Below are 18,168 nucleotides of genomic sequence, written 5' to 3'. Positions count from 1 at the left end.
ATATGTTAATTCAGCTAAAACTTTCTCCTTGGCTTCAAAAGTATGCAGCTGTAGTAAATAACCTTGAGGATTTGTTAGCATTGCTTTATCTACATATTTTAAAGTTATTTTGAGACAAATAATTACTTCCATTGTCTTCAGTATTCTATCAACCAAAATGTTATCAAAGTAGTATTTCTGTGTGATGTTAGTTGATGTTCATAGTGGTGACTTTGAGATGTGGCTTTGCCTTTTGGCTAATCAAAGAAAGTTAAAATTATCTTCAGGCTTGTTTTAGTGCTTTATCTACCTTAGTTGAAGTTTTTTGCTTTTTGTTTTTGTTTTTGTTTGAAAATGGATGGTCTGTGCTATGTGTGATATGTTATTAATAAAAATGCTCAGTTTACCAAAATATCCCATTTTCTTTTATCCTGGATCAGAGTTTCTTCTCTAAGAAAGGCTGAAATGTGCTAGAAGAAATAATCTACATCATAAAGCACTAATGCACTCATACCTCAGACTTGTAGGTTATGTTAGTTGGAACAGATAACTCACAGAGCAGTAGAGATCAAATTCCATGTGTAAATGTCTGTCTTTGCCCTAAATGTAGGGCCAGACACTATCAAACTCTTAGAGGAAAACATAGGCAGAACACTCTATGACATAAATCACAGCAAGATCCTTTTTGACCCACCTCCTAGAGAAATGGAAATAAAAACAAAAATAAACAAATGGGACCTAATGAAACTTAAAAGCTTTTACACAGCAAAGGAAACCATAAACAAGTCGAAAAGACAACCCTCAGAATGGGAGAAAATATTTGCAGATGAAGCAACTGACAAAGGATTAATCTCCAAAATTTACAAGCAGCTCATGCAGCTCAATAGCAAGAAAACAAACAACCCAATCCAAAAATGGGCAGAAGACCTAAATAGACATTTCTCCAAAGAAGATAGACAGATTGCCAACAGACACATGAAAGGATGCTCAACATCACTAATCATTAGAGAAATGCGAATCAAAACTACAATGAGATATCATCTCACACCGGTCAGAATGGCCATCATCAAAAAATCTACAAACAACAAATGCTGGAGAGGGTGTGGAGAAAAGGGAACCCTCTTGCACTGTTGGTGGGAATGTAAATTGATACAGCCACTATGGAGAACAGTATGGAGGTTCCTTAAAAAACTAAAAATAGAACTACCATACGACCCAGCAATCCCACCAATGGGCATATATCCTGAGAAAACCATAATTCAAAAAGAGTCATGTACCACAGTGTTCATTGCAGCTCTATTTACAGTAGCCAGGACATGGAAGCAACCTAAGTGTCCATCGACAGATGAATGGATAAAGAAGATTTGGTACATATATACAATGGAATATTACTCAGCCATAAAAAGAAACGAAATTGAGTTATTTGTAGTGAGGTGGATGGACCTAGAGTCTGTCATACAGAGTGAAGTCAGAAGGAGAAAAACAAATACCGTATGCTAACACATATACATGGAATCTAAAAAAAAAAAAAAAAGGTCATGAAGAACCTAGGGGCAAGATGGGAATAAAGACGCAGACCTATTAGAGAATGGACTTGAGGATACGGGGAGGGGGAAGGGTAAGCTGGGACAAAGTGAGAGAGTGGCATGGACATATATACACTACCAAATGTAAAATAGATAGCTAGTGGGAAGTAGCCGCATAGCACAGGGAGATCAGCTCGGTGCTTTGTGACCACCTAGAGAGGAGACGCAAGAGGGAAGAGATATGGGGATATATGTATATGTATAACTGATTCACTTTGTTATAAAGCAGAAACTAACACACCATTGTAAAGCAATTATACTCCAATAAAGATGTTAAAAAAAGAAATGTCTGTCTTTGCTCTTCTTAATACTTGAATTATAACGTTTTCTGCTGAAGGTTTCTTTCCTTGATCCTATTTACTTTTTTTTACTCTAGTCCAGCAAAATTAAAAAGGGAAGCAAAGGAGACTGTACTGTACTGAAGCCTTCGCTCATGGCAGCTGTCCCGGTGAGTACAGAATGTCTATGTCATTCACTGCCTGCACTTGGACTTTTAAAAAAGTAACACTCTTAGGTATTTTTCTATATTTTAAAATAATTTTACTTTGGGGAAATTATGGCAAAACGTGTCCCTTAAAATCTTAGCTAAGCACTGGGGAAAGATGAAATGGCAAACTTCTGAAGTGTATGCCTGTTAGGGTTTGCCAATTCTTGAAAATTAAGTGATGAAACTGACCTAGCTCAAATTACCTAGTCTGAGAATTGGTCATAATATCTTAAAGGTAGAATACACTCTAAAGATCATTTTGTTTAATCACTTCATTCAAAAATGAGGCAACCTAGGCCATCCTAGAGAACTGGGGCAGTGTATCCAAGGTTGCAGAGCTGGTTCATGGCAGAGCTGATTCTAGAATCCAAGCCTCCTGACCCTTATGGTGGCTAAGAAAGACTAAGGAAACTGTCATTTGAGAGAACTCCCAGAGAAAAAAGTTGAATTCTAGATATTCAAAATCCTTATGTGAAATATTGCCTTTTATAAAAATAAGATGTTACATTTTATAGCCTTATAATGATAAATTATGAGATATTTAACACAGTGTTTCTAACTTGTATAATCAAATATATTCTAGCGCTTTAGGCTTCGGAAACTCCAGTGTGAGTATCACTACTGCATGTATCATGATCAGACTTTACATCTTATCCCAGTATCTTTCAAAGAATTGTTTTTGCACACGGAAAGCCTGCGATTACACAATGAAGTGTTCAGTCCAATTTTTTCTAAGAATTACAGATGGAAGATAATTTTTTTTCTAGCTTCTAATTACAAAATTTCCAAATAACCAAAGAATTAGAACAGATCAGTGTAGCCTTTGTTTTTTTATTTAGAGGTGCTGTAGAATTCAGCAAGTTTACAAACTAAAAGGAGGGGCTTCTGATTAGAAGCATAATAAAATGCTAATAATAGGTAGCATAGTACTTAAGTATGTTCTAGACACTGTGCTAAAGTGCTTTAGATGGATCATCTCACTTAATCCCCCCTAAGACTCTGCTAGGTGGGTCCTGTTATCCCCATTTTATAAAGAAAAAAAAAACTTGCCAAAGGTCACAGAGCCCGTAGGTGGTCATTAAAGCTTGAGCTCTTTTATCAGTCTGATCGCAGAGACTTCTTAACCACTATGGCTGTCTGTTTAGGATTGTTTTTGTTGTTTTGTTTTGGGAAACAATATGTTGGGTTTATTACCCAGGAGTTCCTAGGAAACAGTATCAGAGAACATAATTAGGGAGGGGGAAGGGCCGAGGAGTCTAGGAAGTAATGTCTGAATTTAGGCCTGAAAGGTAAACAGGAGTTAGCTGATAATGCTATGTATCCTTTAATTACCCATTGTTCATTCTTCTTTACTTTGTGTCTTGTGAGGCTAATTTCTGTGGATGAATTACCAGGAGGACTTGCTTGCCTTCTGATTTCTGGTGGGGCTTAGCCACTTGTTGGCGCTCATGAAAGTTCAGAGGGCAGGGAGAGAGGTCTGCATACTTACTGCCTTTGCCTCTCCCTGCTGGGCTGCGAATTTTGGCACTTGTTGCCAGGTGCTCATTGGACAGTCTCTTTCCTGTTGGCTCTAACCAGGTCTTTCCCATGGTTACCATCCTCTAGCAGGTTCCAGTAATACTTCTCTCCTCTTATTTCTTCAGGCCTAGGGATAGTCAATGGCCTCCTATGTTGCTAGTGCATTGATGCTTCACCAAACCTTATTGGCTCCCTTAGCTTCTCCCACTCGTCTGTAAATAGGCCTTTCAAAAATCTTATTATTGAGAATTGTTTTGGATAGATTCTATTTTCTGAGTTTGTTTCTTTCCTGAGTCAGAATAAAAGATCCATTTAGTACTGTAATGGTCACATATTCACAGTGTGAGAATTCAGAGTAAATCGCTGCTGATAAGCAGTGACTCCACTGAACGTCATGTAATGTTAGGTTGAGGTAAAGGGTGACTGAATGTGCTAACAATAAACCCTGCCAACTTGTTGCCACTGTGTTGTGTTCCTTACTCATTAAGCCCTTTCTGTGCCTGTGATTGGTATACAGTGCTGGAAGGAGCGGTGGAAGTGGTTCTCACACATCTGTCTCACTCCCATATGCTCTCTTCCACCCAACATACTTTAAAAAAAAAATGACATACACATGATTTATTGGTAGGGTACACATGGTACAATTTATTTATTTCCTTTGGGGGTGATTTTTTAAATTGAAATATAGTTGATGTATAATATTATATTAGTTTCAGGTTTACAACATGATTTGACATTTGCAAACCGTACACTTTTTTTTTAACATCTTTATTGGAGTATAATTGCTTCACAATGTTGTGTTAGTTTCTCCTGTATAACAAAGTGAATCAGCTATACGTATACATATATCTCCATATCCCCTCCCTCTTGCATCTCCCTCCCACCCTCCCTATCCCACCCCTCCAGGTGGTCACAAAGCACCAAGCTGATCTCCCTGTGCTGTGCGGCTGCTTCCCACTAGCTATCTGTTTTACATTTGGTAGTGTATATATGTCCATACCACTCTCTCACTTCGTCCCAGCTTACCCTTCCCCCTCCCCGTGTCCTCAGGTCCATTCTCTATGTCTGCGTCTTTATTCCTGTCCTGCCCCTAGGTTCTTCATAACCATTTTTTTTTTTTAGATTCCATATATATGTGTTAGCATACGGTATTTGTTTTTCTCTTTCTGACTTACTTCACTCTGTATGACAGACTCTAGGTCCATCCACCTCGCTACAAATAACTCAATTTCGTTTCTTTTTATGGCTGAGTAATATTCCATTGTATATATGTACCAAATCTTCTTTATCCATTCATCTGTCGATGGACACTTAGGTTGCTTCCATGTCCTGGCTACTGTAAATAGAGCTGCAATGAACACTGTGGTACATGACTCTTTTTGAATTATGGTTTTCTCAGGATATATGCCCAGTAGTGGGATTGCTGGGTCATATGGCAGTTCTATTTTTAGTTTTTTAAGGAACCTCCATACTGTTCTCCATAGTGGCTGTATCAATTTACATTCCCACCAACAGTGCAAGAGGGTTCCCTTTCTCCAGACCCTCTCTAGCATTGATTGTTTGTAGATTTTTTGATGATGGTCATTCTGACCGATGTGAGGTGATACCTCATTGTAGTTTTGATTTGCATTTCTCTAATGATTAGTGATATTGAGCATCCTTTCATGTGTTTGTTGGCAATCTGTATATCTTCTTTGGAGAAATGTCTATTTAGGTCTTCTGCCCATTTTTGGATTGGGTTGTTTGTTTCTTTGCTATTGAGCTGCATGAGCTGCTTGTAAATTTTGGAGATTAATCCTTTGTCAGTTGCTTCATTTGCAAATATTTTCTCCCATTCTGAGGGCTGTCTTTTGGTCTTGTTTATGGTTTCCTTTGCTGTGCAAAAGCTTTTACGTTTCATTAGGTCCCATTTGTTTATTTTTGTTTTTATTTCCATTTCTCTAGGAGGTGGGTCAAAAAGGATCTTGCTGTGATTTATGTCATAGAGTGTTCTGCCTATGTTTTCCTCTAAGAGTTTTATAGCGTCTGGCCTTACATTTAGGTCTTTAATCCATTTTGAGTTTATTTTTGTGTATGGTGTTAGGGAGTGTTCTAATTTCATTCTTTTACATGTAGCTGTCCAGTTTTCCCAGTACCACTTATTGAAGAGGCTGTCTTTTCTCCATTGTATAGTCTTGCCTCCTTTATCAAAAATAAGGTGACCATACGTGCGTGGGTTTATTTCTGGGCTTTCTATCCTGTTCCATTGATCTATATTTCTGTTTTTGTGCCAGTACCATACTCTCTTGATTACTGTAGCCTTGTAGTATAGTCTGAAGTCTGGGAGCCTGATTCCTCCAGCTCTGTTTTTCTTTTGCAAGATTGCTTTGGCTATTCGGGGTCTTTTGTGTTTCCATACAAATTGTGAAATTTTTTGTTCTAGGTCTGTGAAAAATGCCATTGGTAGTTTGATAGGGATTGCACTGAATCTGTAGATTGCTTTGGGTAGTATAGTCATTTTCACAATGTTGATTCTTCCAATCCAAGAACATGGTATATGTCTCCATCTGTTTGTATCATCTTTAATTTCTTTCATCAGTGTCTTATAGTTTTCTGCATACAGGTCTTTTGTCTCCATAGGTAGGTTTATTCCTAGGTATTTTATTCTTTTTGTTGCAGTGGTAAATGGGAGTGTTTCCTTAATTTCTCTTTCAGATTTTTCATCCTTCGTGTATAGGAATGCAAGAGATTTCTGTGCATTAATTTTGTATCCTGCTACTTTACCAAATTCGTTGATTAGCTCTAGTAGTTTTCTGGTAGCATGTTTAGGATTCTCTGTGTATAGTATCATGTCATCTGCAAACAGTGACAGCTTTACTTCTTCTTTTCCAATTTGGATTCCTTTTATTTCTTTTTATTCTCTGATTGCTGTGGCTAAAACTTCCAAAACTATGTTGAATAATAGTGGTGAGAGTGGACAACCTTGTCTTGTTCCTGATCTTAGAGGCAATGGTTTCAGTTTTTCACCACTGAGAAGGATGTTGGCTGTGGGTTTGTGATATATGGCCTTTACTATGTTGAGGTAAGTTCCCTCTGTGCCTACTTTCTGGAGGGTTTTTATCATAAATGGGTGTTGAATTTTGTCGAAAGCTTTCGCTGCATCTATTGAGTTGATCATATGGTTTTTCTTCTTCAGTTTCTTAATGTGGTATATCACATTGATTGATTTCTTTATAGCGAAGAATCCTTGCATTCCTGGGATAAACCCCACTTGATTATGGTGTATGATCCTTTCAATGTGCTGTTGGATTGTTTGCTAGTATTTTGTTGAGGATTTTTGCATCTATGTTCATCAGTGATATTGGCCTGTAGGTTTCTTTCTTTGTGACATCTTTGTCTGGTTTCCATACACTTTTTAAAGCAGGATAGCTATAGGATGTTGAAGTCATTTTAGGGAACTTCTGGGATTTCTCAGTCACAGATATAAACAAAGATTTCAGTTATCCAACAGTGATACCTTTTGTGGAAATGTAGAAAACAACATTGTACCATGCACCCCCCCAGCTGTATTGACATATAATTGATACATAGCATTGTGTCAGTTTAAGGTGTACAGTGTGATGATTTGATATACATACGTATTGTGGAATGATTACCACAGTAATGTTAATCAACACATTTATCACCTCGCATAGTTACTATTTGTGTGTTTATGATGAGAACATTTAAGATCTATTGTTTTACCAACTTTCAAGTATACAATACAGTCTTGTTAACTGTAGTCACCATGCTGTACATTAGATCTCTAGACTTATTCACCTGGAAGTTTGTACCCTTTGACCAACATCTCCCCATTTCCCCCGCCCCCTAGACCCGGACAACCACCAATTTACTCTCTGTTGCTATGAATTCAGCTTTTTTAGGTTTCGCATGTAAGTGAGATCACGTAGTATTTGTCTTTTTCTGTCTGACTTATTTCACTTAGCATAATGCAACGGCTGGTTCTGCTGTCCTCATTTGTGAATGACTCTGTCTAATATTGAAAGAGCCATCCATAGAGTTATTCATTATAGCACAACTGAATTAACATTAATTGCTATTTTAAATATTTAAAACTAGGTGTTTATAAATAGGTGTGCTTTATGCAATAACTCTTGTTAATTTGTGCTAAGTAATGCCAAGAAAACATCATTTAGTGATAGTTGGGGCTTTTATTGGTTTGTTTGGGTTTTTTTTGTTTTCTGTTTTGCATGTATTAGCTTGGGAGTCAGTATATCCCAAACCTAGTCCTACTTCTAATTTTCCAAGGAGCTGTGAACAAGAATCCTATTTTTTTTGTTGTTATCTTAGCTTCTATTAAAATGGAATAGACATGCCTAAATTATAGGGACATAAGAATTTTAAGAAACTGTAAAACTCTCTGCCAGGCTGTAAGAGTCACAAGGTAGTAGTAAGAAAAACATCAGGATTAGATTCAACATAGTTGGATGTTTTAGTGCTATTTGAGAATAAGTGAATATATTTGAAGAAAAGAATTAAAACAAATTATCTTTATGTGATAGGTGAATGAACTATTTATTCTCCAGTCAATGTTTAAAAAATTTTAGATAAACTTAGTGTGTAGAACTGAAGAAACCCCTATACTTGTCCTTAGTGTTTTTGAAATAGTGAACAAGTTAGTGAAATTAATCCTACAATATAATAAATATTTCCATTCTACTAAAGACTTTTACCTAAGATATTGTAAATAAGGTATTTTCGACTAAGACTGTCTCAGTGTCGGTGTAGTTCTTTTCAGATTATTTAATATGTTGCTTGCCTTTTAGGAAATCATGGATAGAATTTATAAGAATGTTATGAGCAAAGTCCAAGAGATGAATTATATCCAGAAAACTCTGTTCAAGATAGGGTATGATTACAAATTGGAACAGATCAAAAAGGGATATGATGCACCGCTTTGCAATCTGTAAGTATATCTCATAGACTCTGTTGTTTGAGCCTTTAAATCTTTTTGTGTTTTTACGTCTGGAAGATGAGTAAGTAAATGACAAGTTAATTTAGTTTGAGCATCACCACCATGATCATAACGTTGAATTTCTCTTTTATTCACTTCTAAGCCTCATTGCTTGTATAGCAAGCAGAGGACCTTGAACTCTGATCTTGGCAAATTAACAAATGTTAATAATTGAGTACATATTTAAGATTTAATTATAATATTTGGTCTCATGAAGAAAAACTAGAGTAGACTTTTGTGTCAAGACAATTGAGTTTAAAAAATGCCATTTCTAACTCAAAAAAGTGATTCTCAAGATTTATTTGGCGTGAAGGTTTCTGATTTATTGTATTCATAAAATAGCATATTAAGTGTATGAATATAACAGTTATTTTAAATGTGGTGCTGGGGAGTTGAGATGGGGAAGCATTTTTCATTGGAAGGGAAATAAGATAGATGACTAAATGTTCCAAAGGTAACTTTACATTTTTTCCTTTGACATCATCCTTTTCTTTCATTTACTGTGTGTCAAAGTAGTTTCCTGACACCATACATTTTTCTTTTTGCCTTTTTAAGAGTTTTTCTGGCATTTTTTTCAATGTGTTACTAGTTGTTGCTTTGTTCACCTCTCATTATCACAATGGTCCTGAAATATAGGTGTTCAACCAAAGTTGAGAAATCTTTTCCAGAGCCTATAAATTAGTGTGTCACCAAGAATAATCTGTGCATATATTAAAATCATTTATCACCCCTTTTATCAAGGATACTGTTTAAAAAGGTGAAGGCTCTGCTAGGAGGGAATGTCCGTATGATGCTGTCTGGTGGAGCACCCCTGTCTCCACAGACACAACGATTCATGAATGTCTGCTTCTGCTGCCCGGTTGGTCAGGGTTATGGACTGACAGAATCGTGTGGTGCTGGCACAGTTACTGAAGGTAAGCATTTTTAATGTGGCAAATAATTATGTTAATTGCTACTGGTAAGGCCAATTTGCATTGCCTTTGGGAACCATGGTAACTTTATACCTCTTAAGTAATATCAGATTCAATGAAAATCTACATATTTTAGTTTTAGAAACTTGTAGTTGAGTCATGTGTACCCTTTATTTTTAAGCCTCGTAAGTACTTATGACACATTGTCAGTCCTGAAAGTTCTGTCACCCTGGTCTTGTAATCTTCTTTCTCTAAATGATCACTTCCTCGGAGAACTGCACTCTTGGAATAAGGTATCACTTTTGTGCTCCCTCTCGAATCTGTATTCCTGCCCTGACTTCTTGTTTGCTTTCTGTTGTTTTCAACAGCCTATAGCAGGGTTTCTCAACTTCAGCACTGCTGAAATTTTGAACCAGATAATTCTTTATTGTTGGGAGCTCTCCTGCACATTGTAGGATGTTTAGCCACTAGATAGCTGCCCGATAATATGACAATGAATTATATCTTTAGATGTTACCGAATATCCCTTAAGGGGCAAATCACCCTAGGTTGTGAAACAATGGGGTATAGTAATTTTTTTACTATCTCACTTTCACTTTAAACTTATGTCCAAAGTCAATGCCATTATCCAAAACCATCTTTCCATTGCCAAATTGTTTGACAGTGTTATTACCATCCTTAAAATCATTCAGGGCATTAGCTTTGAAGTCATTTGATTGTTTATTTTTAATATCTTTAACTTTCACCAGATCTTCCCACTTTTTCATTGGATTGCTCCCTCCACTGCCTGCCACCTTTGGCATCTAACCTTTTATTACTTCACACTGTCCTGTGGTAACAGCCTTTCAGCTGCTGTGTCTGCCTCTATTATATTACTTCTGATTCATCCTCTATTCTTCTGTTAGACACATCCACCTCAAACACTGCTTCATACCTGGTGAACGTAGCTTTCAAGATGTCTCTAACCTGGCACCATTGTACCTCTTCATCATTATTTGCCACCTGTGTACACACCAGGATTCTTGTTTCCAAATAAGCCAATCTTCTTACTCTCTCTTGTATTTTCTGTTCCCTTCTCTTGCAATGCCCTTTTTGCTATCTGGTCACAGCCATCTTCTCATGTGCAACTCTTCAATTAAGTGTTTCCCAGACATTTCGTCTTACATTGATCTTTCTAGTCTCCAAGGTGCTATTGTTCTCACCATCAGTACCATGCAGTTTAGTATTTAAAAGTGCTCTAAATTATTTCACGTGCTTTTCTCTCCAGGTAGTTTGTTTGTAAGCTCATTGAGGGCAGTGTCTCCTTACCTTTAATGTGTTTTCCTCACAATGTTTAATATAATGCTAGGTACGTAATAGGTTGTCCATAAATACTTGATTACTGCGAGCAATAATGACAAACTACAAAAGGATAATATCATCATCATCATCATGTTGGATAATAGCTGCTAACATTTATTGAACACTTTGTTTTTTGCCAAGAAGTGTTAAGCACTGTCCACGAATCATCTCATTTAACCCTCACAGCATATCCCTATATGAAATGGGTTCTGTTATTATCCCCTTTTATATAGATGAGGAAATGGAGGTTTAGAGAAGTTAAGTAACTTGTCCAATTTATACATCCAGTCAGTGAGTTGTAGAGGAGGACTTCCAATCAAAATCTGTCTTACCAGAATCCTATGTAGATAATGGTGGAGCCAGCTCTCCTCCCTTAACAGATTTTTATACTTGATTATCCGAAATGTAGCCATGAGAAGCCAAAATGATGTACCAACATTGAAATCAATTGCACTGTTAAAATGAAGCTGAAGGGACTTCCCTGGCGGTCCAGTGGTTAAGACTCCATGCTTCCACTGCAGGGGGCACGGGTTCGATCCCTGGTCAGGGAACTAAGATCCCGCACATTGTGCGGTGCGGCCAAAAATAAATAAATAAATAAATAATAAAGCTGAATTATTGAAAAATGGTCACGCCTTGCATTCCTCTCACCATGGCCTCTTCTTTTGTCATCTTTCAGAATCTGGCTCCTACTTTAATATTCCTGTAATCACATTAGTGGGAGTCTGAAATGTGTTACACTAATTAATATCTTTGTTGCTCTTTCCCTTATAGTTACTGACTATACTACTGGCAGAGTTGGAGCCCCTCTTATTTGCTGTGAAATTAAGCTAAAAGACTGGCAGGAAGGTAAGCATTTTATGACAAGCTCTAGTGTTTCTAGATATGCTAAAAACTACCACGAGCCTCTAGACTTCCATTTTTAAAAAGCATTAGGTTGTCTGCGGTAGCAAGCGAGTCTTTGCTGTTGCTTGTTCCCTGTGCTTTCTTTTTCTTCAGTAACATTGTTAGGTTCCCAAGAGGAAAGGGAAATCTCTAGAATCTAGGCATGATGATTCTGAACTTGGGAATACTCGATGGTAAAGAGGAAAAAATTCTTAGCAGGGCATTCCCTGGATTTGGAGAAGGATGTATATCCTATCTTTTGAAGCTAGATTTTGCTAGTGAGTAGGTTTGGGCTGGGAAATGAAACCCCATATTTTCAGGGGATAGAGTGACTAATCACACACACACACACCCCCCAACTTCTTAGCGCTTGACCCCAGCAAACATTTTTTTTTAAAGAGCGTTAACTTTTATTAAATATCTTATAGGTTCCAGGCGAAGGACTAGACACTTGATGTGAATTATTTCATTAACTTCATCAGCTGTTTGTAGTGAGATAGGCATATACAAATAAACCCATAGACTGACAAACAAGTGAATTAAGAATTACTTAACACACAGCACATTCAATGGCCAAGGAAATTGAAATTCAGAGACATTAATTGCACAGCTAGTAAGTGGCAGACCATGAATCACACCTAGAACTGTTTGACACTAAAACTGATGCACTTTCTACCATACTTTGCTGTCTCCTAAATCACATCCCTGGTTTGGCTCAATCAAACTTTTGGTAAACAGTGAATCACCATATGATTTTGCAGTGGAGAACAAGCTCTTGGCAAGATCTTATATCAGAAAAGATACCAAGGAGAGAATTATTTTGAAGACATTTTCCTGGACCTGACTCCTGGTACATCCTGAAGTTTAGTAAGGAAAAAACAGTTCCACTGGATTACTCAAGAGGCAAATGGGAACCTTGTGGAGGAAAATAAAAAGAATGGATTGGGTCTGAACAAGGAGTAAGAAAATCTCAACCTTAATCCAGGTTTTGCATTTAATTCACCAGTGCACCTTAAACTCACTTAGAAAATTTGCTATTCCAAACAACTAAGTGAAAAGAGGAAGTTAACAAACAGCATTATGTAAACAATATTAAGTAGTTTTTTACTGGCTTTTCAAAAACTACCTTCTTTACTCCCTATCTTATCCATATGGCCTTACAACCTCACAGAGAATGTAGCAATGGGGACAGATTTTCACAGAACCTGGCATATAGAAGAGTGGTTCCTACTCTTTAGCATGCATGAGAATCATCTAGAAAGCTGATAAAATACAAATTCCTGGACCCTACCTCCAGAAAGACTCATTCAGTAGATCTGAGGAGACCTGATAATTTGTATTTCTTTTTTTTTTTTTTTTTGCTTGGTCACTGTGCATGTTATTCAGTTCACATACAGACAGCAAGATCCATGTATTGCTTAGAATAGAACCATTTAACCTTCAAGTATTTTGGAATTTTCCAGCTTTGTTTTTTTTTTTTCACACACACACACTGTATTTTACTTTTACAAGAGATAAATAAACTGACACCAAGCATTGTAAATGGATGACCACAACAAAAGCAACAATGATTGCAATTACCAAACACGAAACACACTCATACTATGTCATAGTATTGACATTCAGTCCAGTAATCCTCCACTGTAACAGCTCCTTTACTTTGCAGTGAAAATTGATTTGTATATTTTTTGCCTCTGAGTCCTTGTGGGATTTTTTTTTATTCAAACAGAAAGTCACAAAAATTATAATCATCCTCATCAGTTCACTCAGTCCCATGTAATTAATTTTTTTTTCATCTTGATCTTTTGTTAGCGCTTTTATGAGTTCATCAGTTTTCCATTAGAGTTCTGAAAATGCTTATTTATTCAGTTCAGCAGTATAGTCAGTTACCAGAAACCAGTACTTGTCAGAGTCTTTTCCATGAATTCCTTGAAGATGAAACCCTTTTATAGGAACATTTTTGCAAAAGCATCAGAGTACACCCAGAACTGTCTGTAAATGCCAAAAGACTTAAAAATGACCACGGTTAAAGATTTGATGAAAGTTCATAATAATGCAATTGACAAGGAAATTTAGTTATTTCTGAGATATACATTTTAAAGTAATAACTAGAATTATGACTTATAACATTATACCAGAACATATAAGATTTTTAGAAATTTCATGTAATGTCTGAAACATTTATATTAACATATTTCCATACAAATAACCCAAAGAAAGTTTAGTATTAGTTGTTGTTTTTGTTTGTTTTTTTATACTGCAGGTTCTTATTAGTCATCAATTTTATACACATCAGTGTATACATGTCAATCCCAATCGCCCCCAGCAAACATTTTTATAGTTGAGGATCAATTGTCCAGCTATTTGTATAGTTTAATTTTTATAAGTAACTGCAGAAGGCGAGCCACTTAGAGGAAACCTGTGCTTTACAGACACTGGTGATAATCTGCAAAAGTAAAGCAGTCTTCCTATGATGAAATTGTGAAAAATATTAAACATATTCATTAACTGCAAAATAATTAATAGCCTAGCCATGCCAGATAAAGGAAGAATAATTAAAAAGCTTAAGATTTTCTTTTATTTTTTAAAAATTAATTAATTTATTTATTCATTTTTGGCTGCTTTGGGTCTTCGTTGCTGCGTGCGGGCTTTCTCTAGTTGCAACGAGAGGGGGCAACCCTTCATTGCCGTGTGCGGGTGTCTCATTGCGGTGGCTTCTCTTGTTGCGAAGCACAGGCTCTAGGCGCGAGGGCTTCAGTAGTTGTGGCACGTGGGCTCAGTAGTTGTGGCTCGCAGGCTCAGTAGCTGTGGCGCACGGGCTTAGTTGCTCTGTGGCATGTGGGATCTTCCCGGACCAGGGATCAAACCTGTGTCCCCTGCGTTGGCAGGCAGATTCTTAACCACTGAGCCACCAGGGAAGTCCCTCTTTTATTTTTCAATTTAGTATATTTGACATACAACATTGTGTAAATTTAAGGTGTACAGCATGTTAATTTGATACATTTAAATGTTGTAATGTGATCGCTGCCATAGCGATATTTAGCATCTCTATTACATTACATAATTGCCTTTTTAGTGGGTGGGATAGTTAAGTTTTAGTCTCTAAACAAGTCTGATGAATATAGTACAATATTGTTGTGTGTAAAGAGCCATAGACTCACCCTTTAAAGGACCAGTTACCTTGTAGGACACATCCCTTAGGTTGTTTGAACCCAAGAAAATGAATGGGCTTTGTCTGACATAAATTCGAAGTTTCGAAAAGTGTTTCTCCTATGTGACTTTTTATTATGTGCATTACTGTGGTGCTCTATGAGCAAACAACCGTTCCTTTTTAAATACCACACTGAAAGGCCAATTTTATTCCCAAGCGTTTTACATCTTGGGAATAAGTCCTCCTTTCTCCCATGGTAATGCCTTTCCAATTTTAGAATGAAAATCTTAAAAAATATAGGGAGTGTGTGTCTATGTATATTGGGCATCAGCATCAAAATTGCTTTACTAAATGGGTTATTTATTAAGCAGTGGAATCAGAGAAACAAGGTATATTGTAAAACTTGGTAAGGAGAATTTTGCCTTTAATTTTTATTTTTCTGATTTTTCTGGTACTGGGCTTTAATGTCAGTTTTGGAGAGTGGGTCCATATTTGGAGTTTTCCTTGCTATGAAAGAACCTTTGCTTTATATAATAAGAATGAGTTTAATGTTTTATGTACAGTGGGATTTGTCATGCTGAAATATCGAATAGTTTTAAATTTATAACTACCTATGCTCTTTGATTAAAACCTCCTTAGAATATATCTGAAACACATTTGATATCAACATATTAATAATTTACTTCTAACAACTTCAAGTGTTACCCTTCTTGGGGGTGATTTTATCTTAACAGAACTCTATGAACCCTAAGCTTTAATGATGTTCTAAGTGTGAAATTTTATGATCCTGGGAAATATTAACTAATATGCTCCCGTAAAGTGAAGTAAAATTTGATCAGGGGAACAATAGTAGCAAAGGATCTTTAAGAATTAATACAAGTAAATTTGTTTTAGAACAATAACTAATTTGCTTTTATGACATCCAGGTGGTTATACAGTTCACGACAAGCCAAACCCCAGAGGTGAAATCGTAATCGGTGGACAGAATATCTCCATGGGATATTTTAAAAATGAAGAGAAAACAGCTGAGGATTATTCTGTGGACGAAAATGGCCAAAGGTGGTTTTGCACTGGTGATATTGGAGAATTCCATCCCGATGGGTGTTTACAGATTATCGGTCAGTGTATTCTCTTTTTTGTGCTTTTCTTTAGTTTTTGCAACTTCCACATATACGAAAGGTAATATTGGTCAAGTCATTAATAGGGTTGACGATTCCATTGGTTTAAATAGACTAAGTTCAGAGCTACTCCAAAATAGCCCTTACACTACTCATTTTAATCAGGCAAAAGTTAAAAATTTGACTAGCCGATAAGGACCACTCTGTTGGGTCCCATTCAGATCCTTTTCAAGCCATAAAATTTCCTCAGTCATTATCTCTAGTGGTCCATTTAAGTCTGTCTCTGGACCCATATGTGACCTGAATATAGTTAGAGATTTCCTGGGAAAATTGGTTCTTCGCCTAGAAGTTTGATCTGCCAGCGAAATTCCCAGGAAACATGGCTCAGTCTAGAACCAGTAACTCCCCCACCTACACCACCACTGCCTTTTTCCCCTTGATCCTTAATTGTGCTGGAATCAAAGGCTGGCTCTGGTGGCATGTAGACTGGGTTCCCAACCTATGGGTAGGCAAGTCAGCACTCACACAAAGGATGTAAGGCAACCTGATGATGTGCCATCCTATGCCAGCGTGTTATTAGTGCACTGTCATTTTAACAAGATAATGACAAATCCGGAAAATGGGGAATTAACATTTATTGACTGTGTTCTGTATGTCAGACATTGTGCTACATGCCAGTATGAGGTAGGCATCATTATCCCTGATAAAATTTGAGGGTTGGAGCGGTCAAATGACATGTCTAGGATCACATAGCTAGTAACGGGCAGAGCTACCATTCAAATCTAATGCCCCAAAGTCTTTGTTCCTTCTGTTAAATTCATTATAATATTAAACATTATAGTAAGATATTAAAGCTTTTGGTGTAGGATATAACATTTTAGCCAGTACTTCTTTAACTAGGCATTTTCTTTTTAACTGATGTGTATGGGCAAACATTAGATACAACAAGATTTTAAAAGAAGTATCTTTATAAATAAAGATTAAGGTGATGAGACTGAAAGAAAATCAGAATTGGACATACCTTAATAAATGTACTATGGATAACATAACATGCTTCATGACTTACAGATCGTAAGAAAGATCTGGTGAAGTTACAAGCAGGGGAATATGTATCTCTTGGGAAAGTAGAAGCTGCACTGAAGAACTGTCCGCTTATTGACAACATCTGTGCTTTTGCCAAAAGGTAATTTTAAAGTTGCATTTGTGTTTCATATACTTACAGTAAAAGGATAATGGGGAAAAAATTGATATAATCATAAGGGAAACATCAAACTTTCAGAGTTGGGGAATGTTATAAATTTATGAAAGTTCTTGAATTCAACAGTTTAAAGGTCATTTGAGATAATCCAGACATTTTAACTATTTACTGGACCACCTACTATGTCTTGCTAAATACTTAGCTATGCCACAACAGTTATTTCATTTAACATCCATAACAACTGAAACTTAGCATAGGTAATTTTCCCAAGAGGGTAACACAGCTAGTACAAGTTTTCTAAATTAAAAAACCTGAGAGATTGAACCATTTTCTTTCTTTATGTGTTAATATGGTTTATTTTTCTGGGCTTTATTACTCCCTTTAAAAAATTTAATTATAAAAAACACAAAACCTAAATTTACCATCTTAACCATCCTAAGTGTACAGTTCACTAGGGTTAAGTATATTCACACTGTTGTACAACCAATCTCCAGAACTTTTCAACTTGCAAAAATGAAACTCAATATCCATTAAACCACTCCCCATTTCCCCTCCCCCCACCCAGCCCCTGGCCACCACCATTCTACTTTCTGTTTCTGTGAATTTGACTCCTCTAGATACCTTGAATAAATAGAATCATACAGTGTTTGTCTTTTTGTGACTGGCTATTTCACTTAGCCGAATGCTCCTCAGGATTCATCTATATTGTAGTATGTGTCAGAATTTCCTTCCTTTTTAAGGCTGAATAATATTCCGTTGTATGTATAGACCACATTTTGTTTAGTCATTCATCCATCAATGGACAACTTGGGTTGCTTCTACCTCTTGACTATTGTGAATGATACTGCTATGAACATGGATATTCAAATATCTCTTGAAGATCCTGCTTTCAATTCTTTGGGATATATACCCAGATGTGGGATTGCTGGATCATATGGTAGTTCTATTTTTACTTTTTGAGGAACTGCCATACTCTTTCCATTATGGCAGCACTATTTTTT

At 36.6% G+C, this 18,168-nt stretch overlaps 1 protein-coding gene across 4 annotated transcripts in view; it reads left to right on the top strand.

Annotated features, from left to right (window-relative positions):
* ACSL4 (acyl-CoA synthetase long chain family member 4) overlaps positions 1–18,168 on the top strand; it is a 75,570-nt gene that overhangs the window by 46,672 nt on the left and 10,730 nt on the right. For all 4 annotated transcript variants that reach the window (XM_061179492.1, XM_061179494.1, XM_061179493.1 and 1 more), the window contains 6 exons: positions 1,942–2,013; positions 8,376–8,515; positions 9,305–9,477; positions 11,590–11,664; positions 15,778–15,969; positions 17,038–17,152. In XM_061179492.1, the coding sequence (XP_061035475.1) occupies positions 1,942–2,013; positions 8,376–8,515; positions 9,305–9,477; positions 11,590–11,664; positions 15,778–15,969; positions 17,038–17,152 (767 nt within the window). The remainder of the gene's footprint in view (positions 1–1,941; positions 2,014–8,375; positions 8,516–9,304; positions 9,478–11,589; positions 11,665–15,777; positions 15,970–17,037; positions 17,153–18,168) is intronic.

The sequence above is a fragment of the Eubalaena glacialis genome, chromosome X, assembly GCF_028564815.1.
Source record: "Eubalaena glacialis isolate mEubGla1 chromosome X, mEubGla1.1.hap2.+ XY, whole genome shotgun sequence".
Classification (NCBI taxonomy): Eukaryota; Metazoa; Chordata; class Mammalia; order Artiodactyla; family Balaenidae; genus Eubalaena; species Eubalaena glacialis.
Note: the sequence above shows the minus strand (reverse complement) of the source record. Positions and strands in the feature narration are given on the sequence as shown.